Source organism: Gymnoscopelus braueri, assembly GCF_963280865.1.
Source record: "Gymnoscopelus braueri genome assembly, chromosome: 2".
Taxonomy (NCBI): Eukaryota; Metazoa; Chordata; class Actinopteri; order Myctophiformes; family Myctophidae; genus Gymnoscopelus; species Gymnoscopelus braueri.
Window position 1 is genome coordinate 54511764 of NC_137604.1, and position 23998 is coordinate 54535761.

General features: G+C 43.1%; 1 protein-coding gene across 3 annotated transcripts in view; it reads right to left on the bottom strand.

Moving 5' to 3' along the window:
* LOC308103669 (uncharacterized protein) overlaps positions 1-18703 on the bottom strand; it is a 54651-nt gene extending 35948 nt beyond the window's left edge. Inside the window, exons 1-7 of one of the 3 annotated variants that reach the window (XM_080453778.1) lie at positions 18551-18703; positions 17779-17985; positions 10611-10697; positions 9379-9444; positions 9146-9262; positions 7160-7514; positions 5806-6426 (exon numbers count right to left, since the gene is read on the bottom strand). In XM_080453778.1, coding sequence (XP_080309904.1) covers positions 5806-6426; positions 7160-7514; positions 9146-9262; positions 9379-9387 — 1102 coding nt within the window. In that variant the 5' untranslated portion in view covers positions 9388-9444; positions 10611-10697; positions 17779-17985; positions 18551-18703. Of the gene's footprint in view, positions 1-5805; positions 6427-7159; positions 7515-9145; positions 9263-9378; positions 9445-10610; positions 10698-16512; positions 16537-17778; positions 17986-18339 lie in introns of those variants that run through there. The other 2 variants (XM_080453777.1, XM_080453779.1) reach the window with 2 other exon arrangements.
* Positions 18704-23998: the final 5295 nt, after the last annotated feature.

Consider the following 23998-nt stretch of genomic DNA (forward strand, 5'->3'; position numbering starts at 1 on the left):
TATACAAATATTGACAGTAGTATACAGTATACCCCAGTGAAATTTCAGGAAGGTATGGAAAAACAGATAACCGCCCATTGAGCCTATTCACAACAAACACCCGTCCTCCCTCAAACACACACACAGAGCCCATTACAAACCCTTTAGCCTCACATGCACAGAGCCGTGAATAATGAAATCATAAATAATACAGCGTGCAAAAAGCTCCGCTGCTAGTGAAAGGAACAAAATGAACACGTCACCAAAAGCGAGAGTTCAGACAGCTGACGAAAAAGTGGGTCGGACTCGGATGAAAAATAAATAAAACGACAGTGAAATTAAACCTCTCTCCCGTTCAGTGGTCAGTAGCAGCGAGGCCCACCGTCGACCCCAGACAGCTGTGAGCTATACGAGACACACAATCCCCTTACGTAATGAAAGTGTCAACGGACAATGGGCATCAACCGTTTTTCCATTTAACCCATTAAGACCGGGAACGCATCTGTGACATTTTAGATTTCTTTGGGCTATTCAAAAATAGCAGACATACAAGCTCATAGTGCGGCACTGAGTGCCGCGCTACAAGCTTGTAGATCTGCTATTTTTTTTAAATATCGTGAATATTTGTGCAAATCTTTGAATATCTATATTTTTGAAGCGATAACCTTTCATTTGTAACTCAAATCTTTGCTTCTGGGGGGGTCCCTGGAACAAAATATTTTGAGATGGGGGTCCGCGGCCAAATACATATCATTTTGGGGGTCCTCAAAAAGTTTGAGAACCTCTGATATAGCAACATAGATTTTTTTTTTAAATGTTAGAAAACATTTTGTAGAATCGGCCTCAGGTCTTAATGGGTTAAAATGATATTTTTGTTGTGTGACACGGCCGTACGTGCGACAAACTACAAAAAAATCAAGCCCTTATGTAACAACACAGCCATGCTTGGCCTAGTCTGCAGAGAAAGAGAGAGAGACAGTCTTTGTCTGCACGACATGCTCAACCCCATTCTCTCTCTACCCGTCTCTCTGTCTGTCTTGCGCATACACACTTGTGCGCGTGCGCGCACCACTTGCACACACACTATTCACCCCTTCATACAGTCTGCCGCAATTGCCTTGGGTTATCCGGGTAAGAATAGCCCAGCCAGACACACACACACATACACACAGCCTCAAAAGGGAGAGTAACAATGGCCGTCTCGCGACGGTACGAAATATGACCCGCTAGAGGTTCTCTAAAAAGGTAGGTCTCTGAGAGTGTGCCAGGGACGTATCCATTACCCTCTGCAATGAGATGCGCCGAGATTTGTTTATCCAATTCAGAGCCCTAAGGAGGACAAAAACACCGGGGATGTACGGGAAAGTTTACAGGGATCGTGTTTCGTTATAAACCTCACTAACAAGAAGAAACGTAGTCACTATGTCCAGCATTCACCATGACTCACTCACTGACACACATCCAGGGTCACTTTAAAATGAGCACAACAGTAGATAAGGGAATTATAAAGAAAACATAATGGAGTAATCACTGCCATCTACTCTAGCCAGTCAGCTGCTCAGTTTTGGCTGTGGAGGAAAAGTAGGCCAGTTCAACTAACTGGCCACTCTGGATGGTAGCCAGCCAAACTGTATTTAAACCATTGAAGGCTGCTTAGTCTCTGAGTTCACTGAGCATTGTATGCAGTTGTTTCCGGTTGCAGAATGACAATCCCCCGTGCCCCCCCCCCCCCCCCATGCAGGAATGGTTTGTTGAGTTCAGTGAGGAAGAACTTGACCAGTGGTGGAAAAAGTACTCACATTTTTTTCCTAAAGTAAAAGTATCAATACTGCAATATAGAAATACTCGGTTACTAAGTAAAAATCCGGAATTCAAGATTTACTTGAGTAAAAGTACAAAAGCATTGGTATCAAAATGTACTTAAAGTACCAAAAGTTCTCATTATGCAGAATGTCTCATTTCAAGTTTTCAAATGTAGAGAAATCTTTTGAAAATTGCAGATCTACAAGCTCAAAATGCGTCGCATTGCGACACATTGTGATCTTGTAGATCTGCTTTTTTCAAATGGCCGAAATGTAGATAGGGCTGAAGTGGGTAATGTGTGTTTTGTAATAATAATCAAAATCTACAAAGTAACTAGTAACTAAAGTTTTCAACTAATTGTAGTGGAGTAAAAGTACAATACTTGCCTCCTGAGATGCAGTGGAGTAGAAGTTAAAGTATTGGAAATTGGAAATACTCAAGTAAAGTACAAATACCTCAAAATTGTTCCTAAGTGCAGTACTTGAGTACATGTACTCAAGTTACTTTCCACCACTGAACTTGACTGGCCTGCACACAGCGCCCCTGACCTTAACTCTGTCAAACAACAACTTTTGGAATGAGATGGAACGGCCAAATGCGAGCCAGGCCTAATCGCCCGACATCAAGCATCTGACCTCCCTAATGCTCTTGTGAATGAATGATAGCAAATGCAGGCAACAAATGTTCCCTCAACTAGCGAGATCCCAGAATAGTATGAGAATGTGATAGTAGCAAAACGGTGACCGACTCATGCACATCAAAGCCCTTGATTTGCTTCTATTCAGCCACAAGACCATTAACCCATTAAGACCGGGAACGCATCCGTGTGTCATTTTTAGATTTCTTTGGCTTAGATTTCTTTGGCTTAGATCTACAAGCTCGTAGATCCGCTATTTTTTTTTTAAATCTTGAAATATTTGTGCAAATCTTTGAAAATAATATACTCAAATCTTTGCTTCTGGGGGTCCCTGGAACAAAATATTTTGAGATGGGGGGGGGGGGGGGTCTGCAGACAAATACATATCATTTTGGGGGTCCTTGACATGAAAAATGTTTGAGAACCACTGATATATAGCAACATAAGTAAAAATATATAATAAAAAGAACTGTTAAGATTTAGAAGACATTTGTAGAATCCCCAGAAGCAAAGATTTTAGTTAAAAATGTTCGCTTTGAAAAATATATATTCAAAGATTTGCACGCATTTTCACAATTTTTCAAAAAATAGCAGATCTACAAGCTCATTTATGAGCTTGTATAGCTCATAGAATTGCCAAAGAAATCTAAAAATGACACACGGATGCGTTCCCGGTCTAAATGGGTTAATGAGGTCAGACAATGATGTTGGGCACTTAGGCCTGGCTCGCATTTGGCAAGGGGGAGATGACAATGGAGCGTTTGGAGGACGGGGGACGGGGGGGATTGTCATTCTGAAACCGAAACGAAAACGACCTTCAGCTAAATTGGAGGCACACAGTTGTCCAGAATGTCATTATAGCTGTAGCATTAAGATTTCCATTCACTGGAACAAAGCCTTAAGGGCGCTAATTATAAACACTACCGTTATTAGAAAAGGGTATATATCCACATGACTTCTGTTAATATGGCGTATCTTGTATACAAGTGAAAATCGATTCATGTGGATCTCGTGGATCCACATGGGAACGGTGTGGCTCCAATGTGGATCTCTGATTTCATGTGGCCAGACTATGACTTCAACCATCTATGACATAGGTATGATGTAAGTGTCCGGGCAATCTGGGAACCCATCGTCAAATAAAAAGGAAAAAAAGCACCCCCAGCGTTTTTCACTTTTGCATTTGACTCTGTGGGGGGTGATTAACTAGACCTATGCTGACTGGAAACTGGGGTTTGGACATGCCCTCAGCCCTCCACTTCCGGTGGTGCGCCTATGTTTTCATTCCCACTAATAACAATATTTCTCCACGGAACACTAACACCATTTCTCTCTCTCTGTGTCTGTCTTTCTACTCTGGCCACTCCCACATTGCAATCTCACCTCATTCCCAGTTACACACCTGTCTCAATTCACCATATTCACAGGGCGGCCATTTTGCTATTAAGTTAATGAAATAATGCCACGCGGCATTTCTTCCCAGCCCGCAAATATGACGCGAGAGCAAAATGGCCGCTGTGTGAATATAGTCAATTCTCTCATTAGCCCTGCAGTTGCCTGACAATACTCACCTGTGTACACTTCACTAATCAGCCTGCAGCCTATCCACAAGTTTCCTAGGGCGTTGTGGGTATCACTTCCTGTCGATTTGATCAGGTATCAGGGATCAAATCGACAGGAAGTGATGCCCACAACGCCTTAGGAAACTTGTGGATAAGACTGGACTCATTCTGCTCACTCAGATCCAAGTCAATGTTACTGTGTGTGCCTGCCTGTGTACGTCCTGCTGTAAGCCTGTTGTGTGTTAATAAATACTGGACTTGACCTGCCTGCCTGCCTTGTTCTGCCTCTGCGTCCACACCTGACACACACCGTGACAGAGCCAAGCTATAAACATGTCCTAAGGGTGCAGGAAAGGCCATGGGGGTCACCAACATTAGTGTGGTTCATCTTCTAGGGAGCATGAATGCACTCAGCAAGTTGAAGTCTCAAGTTCATCTGCACATCGATCACATTTTGAGACATCTTGTTTTCGAGATGAAACTTTGAAGGCGTAAAGCAAATTCCATGTCAGCCAGTAGTGGACGGATGGACGAACAGAACAGACGGACCAACTAACTGACAGTGCCATCCATGTCTATCATTGTTGGAAACATAACAGTCTATACCCAAAAAACACACAGGCAGCTGAATTCTGACATGCCAGCTGAGCCATGCTGGTGAGTTTGAGGTTACTACTGGAGTTACTACCAGGGTTTCAGTGTAGGCAGTACCATGTGCCTACTGGATACCAGCCAGTGTTGTGCTGGCAAACATTTTCATGTCAAGGACCCCCAAACTGAAATGGATTTGGCTGTTATTTCGATTAATTGAGTACAAAGGTACCCAATGGAAACAAGCCAAGAATGCTTTCTTGGGTTTAAAATCCTCTTAACGGACCTAGCATTGAACTGTACTTCCCTGTGATTGTCTTTGCAAACTGTTGAAGTGTTCAATCAATCAATCAATCAATGTGGAGCCCCACCCTAAAATGTTTTGTGCCAGGTACCCCCATAAGGGTTACATGTAATTGTTCCGACATGTCATTGTTCCGACATTACTAACCCTATCCCTAACCGCACGCGGAAGCCACGTAGTCGGAGTAGTGGGATGTCAGACTTATGATCAGTCACCCCCCATAAGACAAGATTTGTGTTCAAAATGTTTTTCAAAGATTTCTTTCAAGATGTTTTTTGACCCCACCCCTCACAGAGACACAACAGAATCAACCAAACCAAACAAGGTGGAGAGACAGAATGAAGGCTCAGGCCCCGTTATATAGGGTGAGCAATCACCCCACCAGTGGTGGAAAAAGTACTCAAATGTTTTACTACTAAGTAAAAGTATCAATACTGCAATGTAGAAGTAAAGTCCGGAATTAAACATTTACTTGTGTAAAAGTACAAAAGTATTGGTATCAAAATGTACTTAAAGTACCAAAAGTAAAAGTACTAAAATGTTTGAAAATAGCAGATCTACAAGCTCACAACGCGCCGCGATGCGTTGTGAGCTTGTAGATCGGCTATTTTCAAATAGCCTAGGTATAAAATAGGGCTAAAGTGGTTAATGTATGTTTTATAATGTAATAATTTATATATGTATTGTAGTGGAGTAAAAGTACAATATTTGCCTCTGAGATGTAGTAGAGTAGAAGTAAAAGTATAGACAATTGTAAATACTCCAGTAAAGTAAAAGTACCTCAAAACTGTACTTAAGTACAGTACTTGAGTAAATGTACTTAGTTACTTTACACCACTGCACCCCACCCAGGTGTCCAGGATTCCCCACTAATGAGGCTCAGCAGGCCACTGATCTAAGGCCAAGGGGCCGTCGCAACGGGAACTCACCGCCTTCTGTCTCAGACGAGCTGGAATCCTCAGCCTCGACCGTGGTCTCCTCCGCCCCTTCCTCTCCTTCATCCTCATCCTCCTCCTCCTCCTCCTCCTCCTCCTGTTCCTCCTCATCGTCCTCCACCTCCTCCTCCAGCTCCGATATATCCCCTTTGCGCGGCGAGCTCTCCTCCTCGACACTGTCTTTGTGCCGCGGTGTGGCCTCCTCCGCCCGCCCCTCCTCCTCTTCCTCCTCCTCCTCCTCCTCAGTCTGGGGGAGGTGGTGGTGGTGGTGGTGTGGATGGGGGGCGTCCACCCCCGGCTCTCCTCCTCCTCCTCCTCCTCCTCCTCCCTGGCAGAGGGAGTAGTTGTGCTCCTCGCTGCTGCAGTGCTCCAGAGCCAAGCCCAGAGCGCTGGCGGCTCTTGCCGCCAGCGCTGCCGCCGCCGCCGCTGCAGCCGCCTCCTCTTCCTCCTGCGCCACCTGATACACCTCCACCATGTGTCCTCTCCTCATCATCGCCCCGTTCTGCCCCGCCCCTCCTGCTCCCAACCCTCCGCTAGCTCCTTTCTCCGCGGCGGCGGCGGTGACAGAAACGCTCGCCCTCTCCGCGGTGGTGGCGAGCTGTCCTCCTCCTAGGGCTGTCACGATTACAAATAGTTGACGATTAATTGTCACTCAAATAATTGCGATTTATTTAACGATTTAATTGTGTGTTTGACATTGAACATTGGAACGTATGAATAAAACTAATTCTGTTCGCCTTTTAGGCTTCGTAAATCAAACATTGCACAGGGCAGATATGATAAATAACTTTAAAGGGATAGTTCACCCCTCGTTTTTTCTATCGATTAGTCACCCAATGGAGACTTGAATTCATGGATATTTTTCTTTTTGTCGCATTCCTAAGCCAATAAGTTGATGTCCAGCGGACCGGTAGGCAGCGGTTCCGGAAGGAGACACAAAGAGTCTCCTTTGTCTACCAGAACCGCTCATGAAATTATTGGCTTAGGAATGTGACAAAAACAAAAACATCTCCATGAATTCAAGGCTTCATTGGGTGGCTAAGCGATAGAAAATAAGCAATTTTTTAAAACTATCCCTTTAAATTTACAAAGAAATTATTGATATATTTAATCGTTTTGCAACGATGATGCAGAAATAGCTGATCGACAAGAATACAACGCGTCACAAGCTTACAACGCGTCGTAAGCTTGTGACGCGTTGTAAGCTTGTAGATCAGCTATTTCTGCATTTTTTTTTAAACGTATGAACATTTTTCAACATGGAAACGATTATGGCGATTACGCAAAAATACTTGCGATTATCTCAAATAATTGCGATTAGACGACGTAATAATTGCGACAGGCCTACCTCCTCCTCCTCCTCCCGATCCCGCCGGTTGTTGCTGTTGCCGTGGCTGGCCCGCAGCCTCCTCGCTCCTCGCCCTCCTCCTCGTCTTCTCCTCCTCCTCCTCCTCCCAGCTGCGGCCCTCCCAGCGGCCCATGAGCACGGTGGTCTCCTCCTCGGAGGCGGAGGCCGGCTCCCCTCCCACGCCCACGCCCAGGCCCAGCTTGGTGTAGCGGGTCATCTCGTCCAGGGCCGACACGTCCCAGCGCTCCGGGTGCAGGTCCTCGCCGAAGGTCCCCCCGTCGTCCACCAGGTCGCTCAGGAGCTCGAAGGGACGTTTGCGCGGCGTCGCCGGCGAGCCCAGCATCAGGAGCACGCTCTGGCGAAGGTAGAACACAACACCACTTTATTCATGCAAAGAATATATAGTTAGAATAACCATATACTTCATTTTTATTTCAAGGATCCCCATGACTCTGAGAGTGTGTAGTGCAGTGGTTTTCCAACCTTTTTCATATCAAGGTCCATTATTTATTAGGCATTTGAGCCACGGACCACCGTTTGATGAGATCTACACTCTCAGACCCCAAGACTTACAATATTTTGTTGTCGTTGGATAAGATTTTGTCCACTATTCCATGTTGGTACCAATAGGAGAGATGATAACAGGCAAACGTTGAGCAAAATAACAATTCTTCTACATTCTCTGATTGTGTTACTTCTTGTAAATTAAGTAATGCAGATGGTCTTGAGAGCGTAAAATTTTTACATTTTACACTCTCTAGACACTCTATAGACACCCTTTACACTCTCTAGACACTCTCTAGACACCCTATAGACACTCTCTGCATTAGGTCGTGACCAGGCTTTTCTATTCGCAGATGAGTAAGACTAATATGTATCCTGTCTGAGTTCTCCTCTCCTGATTGGATCAAATTGGTATCCTGATCTGAAAATGTTCTGTTTAATAAAGAGCTTGAGAGACATGGAGACTCCTGTTACTGAACAAACACTCTATACAGCAATGAGTACTTTCAGAATATAGAGCTATTTAACACGCATTTTAACAAAGAAATATCACTTACCTTACTAATACTAATACCTTAGTATTTGATATGAACTGATTTGAATAGAAAGCAATATACTAGCAGGAAAGTGAAATTTTAATACCAGAAACGAATGAAATACCAGTTTTTAAAAAACTGTAACGACAAAGCAGCTAAATATAAAAAGAGAGTTGTGATATTATTTGTATATACACCTACTGTATAACTGCAACAATCACTGCAACAATGTATGTATTTTTAGAGCAAAGCCATACAGTTATTATGGTGTAAGAGTTATGATGACACCGGACGTGTACTGTGCTGAATGTATATGCTATGGTATTATGATGGTTTCAACATTCTATTGTTGCACATGTGAAACCTTTGTCAACATCCTGTCAGCTGTTTACAAGTCAAATCTGTTTGTTTAGCTCTTATATATAGTCTCATAGGTCTTACACAGGGTCTGCAACCCAAGCAAGTTTAAAACTAACACCACTACTGATAATAATCCATTTAGGCTAATAATAAATTCGGCTTTAGTGCGTTTATTTTAGGCTATTGTATTTATTTTAGGCTATTGTTTGAACAAAGAATGTACGTATTCTGTTTGATTTATGTATGTCTATGTTTTTCGATTATGTGTAATGGGGACCACAGTGGAAATAAGTCGATGACTTTACTGTGTTTTCTTTTAACCTTCTGTGTGTGACGCTTGTAAGCAATTCAATAAAACAAAATAAAACTCATATATCAAACAGCTCTATCTCTGATGGTTCATATCCTCCTTTTATATCATTTCCCAGGGCAACGGTTACAAACAGGAAGTTCACAAAGGTTGAAACCGATAGGCCAGCTGTGTTATTGTTTACAGAATGAACCCGTATATATGAGCATTTTGAACCGAAGCCAAGTGACTGATCTGACTCAGTCTGTCTGCATACTGTGTGCGTGGGGGCCTCACCTGGTCGTACTCGGTCCTGCCCCCTAGTGGCGACATGGCCAGAGGGTAGGGGCTCAGCAGGCCCCTGTGGCCCCCGTAGGCCTCGCCAAAAGCAGGCTCCATCCCATTCATGCCCGGCTGGAGAGTAGAAGAGAACACACACACACACAGACACACACACAGTGAAATCCAGTGAAAGCCCATTCAGACAAGCATTATTAGGTATTATTAAGTGTCATTAGGGTGTGTTTTACCTGAGGCATGCCCGAGGCAGGTGGGTGTCAGGGCGCGGTCACAGTGCTAATGGTGTGTGTGTTCAGCTGCAACGTACAAACAAACCACAAAGATCAGCTCCACGGAACAAGCAGAGGAATAAAGCCCGATTTGTTAGTTGTGCGGCGGTGTTGTGCACCGAAATTAGCAGATCTACAAGCCCACTCTACGCGTCACAGCTTGTAGATCGGCTATTTTCGGTGCGTGACACGCAGCTAAGTATAGTACAAGATTAAAGCTGTAATCGGTAACTTTTGTATTCTATCCGTGATTAGAATCCGGGTCCCTCGCAAACACCGAAATTTCTACTGCTGAGCTAGTACAGAAATCTAGTTTGGCGGAGGATATATTGCATTTTGAGCTTCCATGCTATATCACCTGTTAACCAGTAGTGGTCCTATATGTGACCACATGATAGGCAGTACATTTCTCAATGGAAGAGCTGGTAGACCAACTACAACCACCGCAGTTGTGTTAGTTACATTGTATTAACCCATTAAGACCGGGAACGCTCTCCTCCGCGTCATCAGTGCCCATACCCAAGGTGGGGTTGGTGAAAGGGCCTTTCTGTGTGGAGTTTGCATGTTCTCCCCGTCCCTAGGGTAGGTACCCTCACAAAAACATGCAGTAACCCTGGTCACTATACTGCCTCCCACTGGCCAGCCGGGGCGCCTGATGGAGGGGAAAGGAACTGGTTGGAATAACGTGTTCCTTCCACGCGCTACGTCCTACCAGGGAAACTCTCCCCTGTCAGGTGACAAGAAGGTCAGTTGGCTCTCATGCATTGAAGGAGGCATGAGCTTGGCCCTGGCCTCCCTAGGTTGGCAGAGGGAAGGTAGTGCCCAGGATTACATAGACAATTGGCACTGGGTGTAAAAAATAGGGTTACAAAATCGTGGGATAATTTAAGAGTAAAAAATAAGACCGGGAACGCATCTGTGTCATTTTAAGATTTCTTTGGGCTATTCAAAAATAGCAGATCTACAAGCTCATAGCTATGAGCTTGTATATCTGCTATTTTTTAATAGCAAAATAAATCTAAAATGACAGATTTGCGTTCCCATATAGAATCGGTTAACATACAGAATGATTACAATAATGTGTTATTCACTAAAGAAAAGCTATGGATTGCAGCTTTGTGGCAGAGGACCAGAGGAGTGGGAGGTGGATGGATGGAGGCCAGAGGGGAGTGAAGAGGGAAGCGGTCACTTACCTAAGGTGACGTGGTTCAAGTTGGGAAGGTCAACTTTTAAGTCCTCTTCACATGACTCGTTCCTGCAGCTCTCAGCCTCCCCAGCAGCTGGAGGGGAAGAAGAAGTCAGATTAGGGCTGGGCAGTTAACCAAAAATATATCCAAACATAATCGTCGCTGAATGAATGCGATGCCCTGCTTGATCATGCTACAGCGTCACACAAAAGCATCAAAAGAAGCAGATCTGCAAGCTCAAAACGTGGCGCGAAGCGACGCATTTCGAGCTTGTAGATCTGCTACTTTTGCTACTTTTGAATTTGAATCCTGAAAAGTAACAGTTTTGGAAATATGAGGTTTCCACCTGACAGAGACGATAGAGACAGAAAGACTTCGAAAATGGCCAATCTACAAGCTCACAGTGCGCCGGCCGTAGATCTGCGAGTATCTACGAGTATTATACACTGCGTGAGATTCTTTACATAACGTGACATGATGTGATGAGTGTGAATACTTTGCGCGGTGTCCAACACCTGGTTCCTGCATCAACTTTACGAACTGAATGGTCAAGCCCTACCGGGGTTTACCATTCAGTTCGTAAAGTCGAGGGTACTGACAGTTCAGTTTGTAAAGTTGTAGGGTACTGCCTAGCCTACAACCTCATGATATGATACAGCATCACGATACGGAGAACGTGACACAATACGTGTCGCGATACGTGTTGACCATGATCACCAATAACGACCATGCCCTTTAGAATTTGCTACAAGAGCTCTCCTTTACTATTCTGTATAACAGCAAAGGCAGCGCATTAAGTAGGATGGCACAAATTAAAACACTTACATTTCAGGCCAAATAAAATACTCTCTTTTTTTAAAACTTTAAATGCCCTTTTCTGTTGTCTCTTGTAACCTTTTCCTGCAACAATAATGTTGCAATAAACTCATGTCTGAGTCTCAGACGCACACACACACATACACACACACACACACACACACACACACACACACACACACACACACACACACACACACACACACACACACACAGCATTGCCTGCCGTATCGATACAGCTGCCTCTGTCGATGCGCGTATGGGCAATGAGTACGATATGATATATTGGTGTATCGATTATTTATTTTTAATCACAGCTATAAACCATGCTAATTGATCAACATATGTCACAACTTCGTCACTGAAGAGTTTTGACACTGGGGGATAGCATGGAGAGAAGAGGAACAGCGATGCAGGCCCATGGCTTCTATGCTCGAGGCACTCCTCTGAGCCTGAGATGATGAAACACAAAGCAATATAAATACACACTCTCACACACACACACACACACACTCTGGCTGATCCCAAGTCTCCGCAGACCACAACAATACACCTTTATGTGAATGTAGGAGGAAGCGACTCAAACTGAACCTGGTTCAGTGTGGACTGAGAGAACAGTGCTATACAATGTCTGTGGCGCAGTGACCTCAGGCACACAAGAATGAGGAAATGGGAATCGGGCTGAGAGGTTATGGCACCTCCTTGGCATGCTACGAGGGAAAATGTCTTGCATCCTACAACACACATAAACCGTAAACAAGAGCCGACATACAGGGCTTTACTGTTGCCGTTGTTTGCTGTCACCGATAGCCATAGTGACACAATACGTCAACGACGTCGAGATAATACAAGTCTCTTTCCTCACTCGATGTTTAGAAAGGACAAACAACAGCCTCTGTCTCCTCAGACAGAAGTGGCATATTTCTTAAAAGGGAAAAGGTTCTGAAACATTATGTGCCCTCCCTGAGGAGTTTTTTCATTCAGTCAGTTATCAAACTAGATAAGGTGACATTGTGTTTTACTGGTACAAAAAGCAACAACACAAAACAAAAAAACGGATCATGGTAAAACAAGACATATACTGTACTGTACCTGCTCTCATCCATATATATCCCTTCAACGTATGACCATCATTTCTATAGCGCTTAATTAGGTTTCAAGTAAAGTCAAGTGGTGATCTGAGGTCCGGTGCATTTCTGTCCATTGCAAATCTCTACTTATTTTTTTTGGCTACGGTGTTAGTAAAATGCTATCCATATAGCCAATCAGTTGTGTATTAAAAAAACAACCTAGCAATCATTTATTGAATGTTGATTCAACATAGCCTCATTCCAAAGGTCAGTGCATGGCCAGGCCACTGTGGCCATAAACACAGCCTTCAAGTAGGATTCCACTGCAGGTCAACAAAGTCAGAGTAATGCAAGTGGCATCCTCACCTCCACCAGGTCTTCTTTAATAAGCACCTAGAACCGTAGCCATCAGCATCAGGTCTATATTCAGCTAACTACCAGCCAGTGGTGGGAAAAGTACTCAAATGTTTTACTTAAGTAAAAGTATCAATACCGCAATGTATAAGTACTCCGTTACAAGTGAAAGTCTGGAATTCAAAATTTACTTGAGTAAAAGTACAAAAGTATTGGTATCAAAATGTACTTAAAGTACCAAAAGTAAAAGTACTAAAATGTTTGAAAATAAATAGCAGATCTACAAGCTCACAACGCGTCGCAATGCAACGCGTTGTGATCTTGTAGATCGGCTATTTTCAAATAGCCTAGGTATAAAATAGGGCTAAAGTGGTTAATGTATGTTTTATAATGTAATCATTTATATCTGCAAAGTAACCAGTAACTTAAGTTTTCAAATAATTGTAGTGGAATAAAAGTACAATATTTGCCTCTGAGATGTAGTGGAGTAGAAGTAAAAGTATAGACAATTGGAAATACTCCACTAAAGTAAAAGTACCTCAAAATTGTACTTAAGTAAATGTACTTAGTTACTTTACACCTCTGCTACCAGCAAAGAACCTGATGGCCTCTTGACATCAGCACAACTGTAGCTTACTTAAAGCCACTTTAACCCATGGTATCCCTATCTTGGGCATGTCATTAAAGGAGAAAATCCTGAAGATTTTTTAAAACTATTTAAAAGAAATAGTGAACATAGCCTATGTACAAGCTTACGATCTGTCGCCATTCGGGAACGACAAAGTATATAGGGTATATATAGTGCTTATGAATGAATGAATGGTTTATCTTCTGTCTTTGTTTACAACAAATCAAAACACACTAGTGTGGAAAATCACAAATGTACGTATCCAAAGTCAACTCACACACAAAATCCAAACTCAATGACCGAAATAAGGAATAGGCTGAAGCACAATGCTTATTCTTTGCCTATCCTTAAAAAAATATATTTTGATATTAAAAAATCTTAAAATATGCTGCAACACAGCTTATGAATTCTACAATGTACATTTCATGAAAGCAAAACGTGTGGGCTTGCATGTGACCCCCCACACACACAAACACACACACACACACACGTTTTCCTTATTTTGGAGGTCCATACACAGTGCGCTGTCAAGTTTAATGAGTGTGCAACTTTTCTAGTTAGCCTACTGTGTACACTGAGCTCATGCTGCCAAATAAGGCCCCCGGCCAGAGGTGCTCTTAAGAGATTCCATGTGAAATGAGCTTTATAGTTGAATAAGCCTCATTCCAGCTATAACTTACACCTAACTCGCTGAGCTCGACATGTTGATGGGACATATGGGAAGCATCGTGAAAAAACATGTATAGGCTGAGCACAGGAAAAATACAGCATAAAGACCACATTCACGCCACGGTGTCCATTAAGATGACCACAGTGAAGTATATACCATAAATGTATATAGCAGGGAGGGCACCTGAATGTATGTAATTGAAACCGTGCAATAGTTTAAACACCAATAATAACCAGATATGTGATTTTTCATTTGAAATCGAGAATGAAGAGATTGTATTTGTCAAATAATGCTCATATAATGCATGTGCAGTAAAAGGTTGTTGTGTCAGACTCTGCCAGACTGAATGTCCAACATACAGTATAAAAACAAGGTATAACGCAAGTATGGTGATAAAAGTTATAATAAAAGGGTACTATAAGTAGTAATAATTAAGTAATAAAGTGTCAATTTGAAGTGTAGACATCTTAAATAACCCGATAGGTGTGCAACAAAAACAGCATCAATAATATGGCGTAGAGAAAGACCATAGACGAGCATATATATATACACAGTATACAATTTAGAGTTTGGAATTGCACCTTCCCATGGGTTACTCCTTTATAAATAGGCTAAGTAAGCGTCGGCTGATGAATCGAGTTACATACTTGACAACATTCTATAAACATGAGCAGTTAGACCAAACAACGAACCCTGCGCACTATACCCCCCCCCACACACACACACACACACACACACACACCACAGACCTCATTATGCAATGTAATGTAAAACATTAGAAAGGATGGAAGGCTTGCCTGCAAAGGAAGGAAGGAAGGAGGGATGGAGGGATGGGGATGACGGTTACGCGCGCATTAATCCCCTCTGTTGCTCCATGCACCGAAACCAACAACACGTTCTATAAATCTCTCCGAAAAGTGCACCTTTATAACCCATTAAGACCGGGAAAGCATCTGTGTTATTTTTGGATTATAGCCGATATACAAGCTCACAGCACAAGCTTGTATAGATCATGAGCTTGTAGATCTGCTATTTTTGAAAAATCATGGAAATGTGTGCAAATCTTTGGTGACTGATTTAGAAGACATTTATAGAATGATTGTTATAGAATGATTTTTTTTTTTTAAAATAGCAGATCTACAAGCTCATAGCAGGGAAAAATCGTGAAAATGTTTTCAGATCTTTAGTTTTTCAGAAAACTGATTTAGAAGACATTTATAGAATGTTTTTTTTTAAATAGCAGATATACAAGCTCACAGCGCGTCACTTCGTGCCGCAGCTATGAGCTTGTAGATCTGCTATTTTTTGAAAATTGAGGAATTGAGATTTTTTTTGGCAAATCTTTATAGTTTTTAAGAAAACTGATTTAGAAGTCAATTATAGAATCGTGCCTGCAGAGGTCTTAATGGGATAAAAAAAGAAAATCACGCGCATACACACATTACACACACGCGTATTCTGGCACAGACTATGTGACTGATGATCATCATCATAGCACTATAGCAGCACGCAGCAGCAGCAGCGTGGAATCGTCGCGCGTGGCGAGCCGACAGAGACGGGAACCCACCACCACCGGGGGCTGACTGAGGGGGGTGGGGTGGGGGGGCTGGCTGTCTGGGAGGCCAATTTACCAAATTAAGATCCGATCATGGAAGGGGGACAAAAGCACTGCCTCGCATATAGAAAACACACCTTTTTTTGTCCTCAGCAGGAACTTGAAACACTATAGAGAGCCATTATTATTAGGAGAGAGAGAGAGAGAGGACCGCTAGCCTTTTAATACCTAAAATGAACCCGATGCCCCCTCCTCCCCTCCCCTCGTCCTCTCTCCTCTCATGTGTCCTTCTCCTCTCCTCTCCTCTCCTCCTGTGTCCTTGTGGATTCTGTGTTCCTCCTCCTTTTCGATGCTGATGACAAGAGAAACAAAGTATAGAAGATCTCCCACGCACCGATCCGACCTATACGTGCGTCCCCAAAATAAATGATTCCCGAACAGATTACCGAGTAGCCTATAGTGGACCGTTGCAACAACCACGTCTAGTTGGGACACTGGCTGCACGTATAGCCTACTATAGTAGCCTATAGCCTATATATTGTGCCATGATCAAGCTGTGCAAGGCTGCAAGCAGACCAGACCACCGTAAAACGGTGGTCTGGTCTGGTCTGCCATGCACAGCTGGATCATGGCACAACAAAGATATAGGTGCCATGGCAGCGTGTCCCGACCGACTCACTCACTCCCCCCGCATGGCATGCATGCAAAAAGGCACCTAACACACACTTTCACATCTTCTACCACACTATTATTACACCATCCGATCAAAAATGCTGCCCAAAATAATGACAAATGCATAACCCAGATCCTCTCACCGTTTCGCTTTGATCTCCAGCCCGAAATCAACGGGAATCCGTTTTTTAAAGCGCGCACACACACACAGAGACAGACAAAAATGGGGCGCAGTTGGCAGTGCCACCGGATGTCCAATATTAATTGTTAATACGGCACGCCGTATAGCCTCTATACGAACAAGGCAGATCTGATAGCGTGCGGATTCTGGAGAGGCATCGATCGACTTTTAAACGTAAATGCACCCTGCCTAAAAAGCTTTTACATCACATAATGATTACTTGCCCCCAAATCTAACTTATTGAGAGGAATATCATAGTATAATCCGCTGCTAAACGAAGTTATACGGTACCCCACCATGAACCCTCTGTCCTTGCTCCAGCTGCAGGTGCTGCCCACCCACCCACTCCAATGAAAGTGTTTAGGAACAGCCTTAGCACCACTTCTTCTCTCTGCTGTAGCCTTAACATCCTCCATGCAACCACCAACAACTAAACATACACAACACTATATACAATTACAGAGTTTTGTCCAACAAGCACGTGGTGTAAAAAAAAAAGAGAAAAGAAATAGCCTCTATAGAACAAACTTAAGCCTCATTTGTAATCCGTCGTACAGCGGCGTCGCTGGCCGAAAAGAACAACAGATACAACACTATACTCGCTAGCGACGCGTTAGCCTGTGGATTTGCATGGATACTTATCGGGAAGCGACACAAAGTATCCTATAGTATAAATGATAGCTTTGTGCAGCCTATTATATGAGCTGTGATGATATGGCCGCACAGGCTACATCTATACCTTATTAGGTGTTGTCGCTTGTCCCCTTTCGTGAAACCATTCTCCTACCTACACAAAAGTACAACACAACATAGCCTACTACACACAACACACACAGCACCACTATACCTATACAACACACACAACACACACAGCACCACTATACCTATACAACACACACATACACATTACACACTCACACACAGCACAACGGTGGACAAGTGTATAAAATGTCGGCCCCCAGGTCCCTCCAGATCTGACCACGGACATTAAAGGAGAAGAACAGCGACATCAAATATATATGCATAGGATAGGCCTATTAGCCTGTCTAATAGTTGTGTTTAATGAACAGCTGGTAGGCTATCTATCCCATCCTATCGACACAGACAGACAGACGGCCTATGGAGGATAATAAAAGGGACAAACAAAGGGGGGACTAATGACTATAGTCTATGTATCTATAGGGAGGTAAAACAAAGGTAAATTGTCCCATATAAAGCCTGTTCCTACCGTGTTGGAGATGAGACCAGATGCGTCGGCTAGTGGAGCAGCACTCCTCATCTTTATCCTGTTGTTTTATTCCATTTGGTAAACTTTCTACAACAACTACAGGCCCCTCTGATAGTAGACATGTGCCGTCCGCATGACTCTCTCCCAAAAGCACTGTAGTGTTGTTTCCGTTAGCATAAAGGCGATATCACACTTTTCTTTTCGTTTCTTTGGACAGAGAGAGAGAGAGATGGGGGGGAGAAGGGAGAGAGAGAGAGAGAGAGAGAGAGAGTGAGTGTGAGTCTGTGTGTGTGTGTGTGTGTGTGAGTGTGTGTATGTGTGTGTGAGAGAGAGAGAGAGATGGGGGGGAGAAGGGAGAGAGAGAGAGTGAGTGAGTGTGAGTCTGTGTGTATGTGTGAGAGAGAGAGAGAGAGAGAGAGAGAGAGAGAGAGAGAAAGAGAGAGAGGGGGGAGATAGAGAGAGGGGGAGAGAGAGAGAGAGAGAGAGAGAGAGAGAGGGGGAGAGACAGAGAGAGAGAGAGAGAGAGAGAGAGAGCGAGAGAGCGAGAGGGCGTGGACCCACCAATGGATGCTTTGTTGTTATTTTGTATCCGTGTTGTGGCGCACTTGTTCCATCTGTGTCTCAGTGGCTACACTGTAACCGTCTCTGAAATGCAAACGAGCAACAGCTCCTTCCCATCTAGCCTAAATAATCTTTTATTCTTCTCTTTTTGTCTTTTTTTTTTCAATAAATAAAAGATGGAGTTTGGTGAGTTGGTGAGTTAAAAACTGACCTGAATCATCAGAACTGTGTCAGTCGTCGCTGCATGGAATGGATTGGACAGACAGACAGACAGACAGACAGATTGACGGACGGACAGACGGACTGACGGATGGACGGTGGGGGCATTTGAGTTCACGAGCCTCGGGACGGCGCTTCGTTCTAATTCCAGTGAAAACGGATATGGCCGCGTGTGTGTGACTGTGTGTGTGTGTGTGTGTGTGTGTGTGTGTGTGTGTGTGTGTGTGTGTGTGTGTGTGTGTGTGTGTGTGTAGTGTGAGTAGCGTGTAGCGTGTAGTGCTACGTCATGAGGACGGGGCGGGTTCACGTGACCCGTCTTTAAGGACACAGTGGAAGAATGAGAAGCCCGCTTCATACTTCTCCGAGTGGCGGTGTCGCGCGCGCCGCGCGCCCCGAGGAGGAAGGAAAATAAGCAAAGCTACAAGCTCACAGCGTGGTTATTGTACACCAGGCTGAGAGCTTGTAGATCTGCTGTTTTCCTCCTCCTCGGGCTCGGGGGAGCCACGCGCGACACCCTCGCGCGATGGAGCATACATTTTTAGGCTTTCGGAGAATGTGAACCCTCTGAACCAACCACACGAGGCGCATTACAGGATAGACCCCGATTATTATTCACTTTTGTATTATTTTCTATATTACTACCCCGTTAAATCAGTGTTTTTTTTAACCCTTTTCGTATCTAGGTCCATTATTTATTAGGCATTTGAGCCACGGAACCACCGTTTGATGAGATTTAGACTCTCAGACCCAAGACTTTGGAATATTTTGTTATCGATGGATACGATGTTGTCCACAATTCCATGCTGTATGATGTAACTTGGTACTAATAGAGTTAACAGGCAAACGTTGATTAAAAAATAACAATTCTTCTACATTCTCTAATTGTGTAGACTCCTTGTAAATTAAGTAATGCAGATGTTTAACAATAATTTAACTCTTGGGAGCGTAAAATGAAACCAAATGGACCCGTGAGGGTCCATTTGGTTTCATGTTATGCTCTCAAGTGTAAAAGATCTATTGGGTCCATTGTTTTGCTGGGAACCACCTGGAAACCCCCTCAAGGACCACTGGTCCCCGGACCACTGGTTGAGAACCACTGGATTAAATAAACGAATTAAAATAATTAGAATAAGCAGACCTCATATCTCAAATTATAAAGTGCAGGGAAATAGGTTGGCGTGGCTATAGTATATATGCGCAGTATGGCACGTATTTCTTTTTAAATTATATGTGTGTTAGTTTTATGACACACACGTTATGCATGCGTGTGTGTGCGTGCGTGCCATTATGAGGATATATTCAATGCCATAAAGGGTTTATATTGTACACCCTCGAATTACTCAAAAGACAACGAATTTGTCATTCACGTATTTAAAATGGGAATATAGGTCAAAGCGTGGTCACTAATGCTTAAAGGGCCACACCACAATTTCTCACTAGGTCACTAGGCCTATTATAATAGGCAGTATGGCACGTATCATTTTAGATTTTCACTTTCATTTTCTTTTAAAGCACAGATATTGTATTCAAAGCCACGCTGATGGCCGCTTTTTTCTTAAAACTAAATTCAAGTTCAATAGTGCTATAGCAAATGGTTCTCAAAGTGGGGTCCGGGGACCCCCAGGGGTCCTTGAGGGGGTTCCAGGGGGTCCCTATCAAAATGTGTGTTAATACAGCATCACAATGATTTTAAGCCCTTTATCCATTTATATGTTGGCTTTTCGAAAATAGCTGATACAAGCTCTCAGCGCGAGCTTGTAGGCCTACATCTGCTATTTTTGAACATTTTGGAAAAACCTTAAAAGTGTTTGAAAATGTTGAATATATATATTTTTTTTTACACAAATCTTCTCTTCTGGGGGTCCCGACACGAACCATTTTCTGGTGGGGGGGGTCCGCTCCGCGGCCAAATATTGATCAATTTGCTTGGCATGAAAACGTTCTTGGCATGAAAACATCTTAACTGATGATGGTGGTACTGGTACAGATTTTGAATCATAGCGCACCACCAAACTACACACATTATTAAGCCTGTGCTCAACTGTTCTGATATTTGGCCGACAATGTTCGATTCGATGGATGATCATTAAGGTGACCTCCCCTGCAACAACCCTCTCCATCACAGTCATTTGCTTTTGGATGTTCATGCATTTCATTCATGAATATGATGTTTTGTGTTTTATTTGGCCGCAGGTCTTGCTAGTGTGTTAAATTAAAAAAAATAAAAAATTGTGAATTCGTTTTTCACAATTTTAATGAGTGTGTGCGCGCATACGGGCGTGCGCGTGTGTGCGTGCATGTGGAACATGTTACCATTCTTTGGAAACTGTACTGTAGCTTCCAATTAACATTAGAATGCAGTAGTAAGTATTATATACAGTATTATTACATGCACACACACACACACACACACACACACACACACACACACACACACACACACACACACACACACACACACACACACACACACACACACACACACTTCTATATCTATATCTATATCTATATCTATATCTATATATATATCTATATCTATATCTATATATATATATATATATATATATATATATATATATATATATATATATATATATATACATGCACACACACATACATGCACACACACACACACACACACACACACACACACACACACACACATATATATATATATATATAAATAAAAACATATAGGGTTAAAGTGGTTAAGCTTTGTTAAGTGTGTTAAGTGCATCAGTTTTGATAATGCCACGTATATTTGTTTAGTTCAATTCATGGCTAATTCCTGTGTTTAACTGTTGTATTGATGAGGTTAAGATGAGGTTAAGGGGGAAGTTCATGTCAGAATACATTTCCTTTTGTTGTGCATGGAATCTGCTGCCTCGCTCTCTCTATAATGCCAGCCTCATGTCTGATATTATATATTTGATGTCTCTAGGCTCCAGCCCTCTCCAATTAGGTTATAGATATACATAAAACACTGACATATGTTTTTAACCCCTGCAGCCCCACCACTCACCATACTAACCAGGCTCAGCTTGTCTCCCGGCTCCACACACACACACACACACACACACACACACACTCTTTGTGAGGTGGTTCATATCAGTGGTTCTCAAACTTTGTCAAGGACCCCCAAATTGATATGTATTTGGCTGCGGACCCCCCATCTGAAAAGGGTTTGTGCCAGGGTACACCCCAGATGAAAGATTTAAGTTAAAAAACTATCAAAATGATTAAAACATTTCCAAACATTTTCATATTTTTCAGAAAAATGCAAAAATAGCAGATCTACAAGCTCACAGCGCAGCACGAAGTGATGCGCTATGAGCTTGTAGATCTGCTATTTTTTAATAGTCAACGTACATGTGGATAAAGTGGTTAAAATGATTGTGATGCTGTATTAACAAATTTAGCTGGGGACCCCCTGGAACCCCCCCCCCCTCCCCCAAGGACCCCTGGGGGTCCCCACATGGAGAACCACTGGTTTATATGCCTTTATTTGCATGGCCACTTTCACCTCACGAGTCGACCGACCGCACGACTCTACAGGCCTATTCTGCATGCATTCTCTTTCCCTGTGCAGCAAATTGAATTCATTGAAGTGTGTGTGCATGAAAGTTGGTTCGTATGGAACTTGTTGGCCATGAGCAATTTTTTGCATTCTTTGCATGAAACTCTAAGACCCAAAAAAGAGGGAAAATAAATATCTGGCAACTTTCAGAAGAGTTGGTTGCAGCTGATAATGATGGTGTAGAACATTGGTTCTCAAAAGTGGGGTCCGGGGACCCCCAGGGGTCCTTGGGGGTGGGGGGGTTACAGGGGGTCTCCAGCAAAAGTAATTAATGTAGCATCACAATCGTTTTAATCACTTGATCCATATATACGTTGGCTATTAAAAAATAGCAGATCTACAAGTTCACTGTGTGTGCCTTCGTGCCGCGGTAGTCTTCTGAGAGGGGTCTTCAAGTATAGGACCACTCTGCTAAACCATATCTGTTTTGTAGATTAATGTGAATGCATTTGATACCCGTAACCATATAAAAAGAAAAACCTATAACATGTTTTGGGGAGAATTCATATACTGTACGTACATTGTGTGTGTGTGTGTGTGTGTCTGTGTGTGTGTGTGTGTGTGTGTGTGTGTGTGTGTGTGTGTGTGTGTGTGTTTGGGGGGGTGGGTGCCTACCTGCGTGTGTGCAAGCGAGCATGCGCGCATGTGTGTTTGTGTGTCTGTGGTATCCATATGTTATAATTGTTGTGTACATGTTTCTAAACAGAGGAAACAGCACTATTGACACACTACAGACTCTATAGCCTCAATGGAACAACAGAGCTTTGTCTGTTCTGTCTGTCTGTCTGTCTGTCTGCCTGTCTGTCTGTCTGTCTGTCTGTCTGTCTGTCTGTCTGTCTGTCTGTCTGTCTGTCTGTCTGTCTGTCTGTCTGTCTGTCTGTCTGTCTGTCTGTCTGTCTGTCTGTCTGTCTGTCTGTCTGTCTGTCTGTCTGTCTCTGCATTTCCCTAACATTGATAGATTATTCTTTATATGTATGCTGGGCAAGACAAAAAGAAATACCCCTGCATATCAGAATCATAATTATGCGTATAATCTATTTCTAGAAAACCATAAAAACTGCAGTTTGAAGGATTTTCATTTTTTTAATTGCAGCCATGAGTCCTGGAGGTTTAGTTAGTTTGACGAAGCCAGCAGTGCCCATGAAAAACTCTGAACCAGATGCATGAACCAAAATAATGCATGGTCTGAAATCTGAAATCAATAGGATTTGCTGTGATTGTTAGTTACCATTGATTCATTCCCGGTTGACAGAGTACATCCTCCTCCTGCTCCTCAAAACACACACACACACACACACACACACACGCACACGCACGCGCACACGCACGCACACGCACACACAGTTTTGTATCCCAAAGTAGTGGCGTCAGAATAGAATGATTTTTAATGGAAAAAATCAATGAGTAAACAAAGAGCGTTTTATACTTTATACTTATGCTTAAGTTTGCAACAAATTGAATGTGTGTGTGTGCGTGTGCGTGTGCGTGTGCGTGTGCGTGCGCGCGCGCACGCGCGCGCGTGTGTGTGTGTGTGTGGTTGTATAAAGCAGACAGAAATGACCAAAGACAGTCATTCAAGCGAGCCAGCACACAGACCACAAACACGCAAATAATAGACCTCAGCATGGATCAATATCCCTGTGGAACATTTCTGACGATTTCTAAAACATACTGTATATGCCAAGAAGAATCTCGCCTGTTGTGACAAAGCCTCATTCAGATTGGACTCTGCTTATTCAGTGGTTCTAAAAGTGAGACACCCAGGGGTCCTTAAGGGGATTCAATCGGGGGTCCCCCAAGCAAAATGAGGAACAGATAGTATAACCACTTTAAGCCTATTTATACCTCCGGCCAATTGAAATA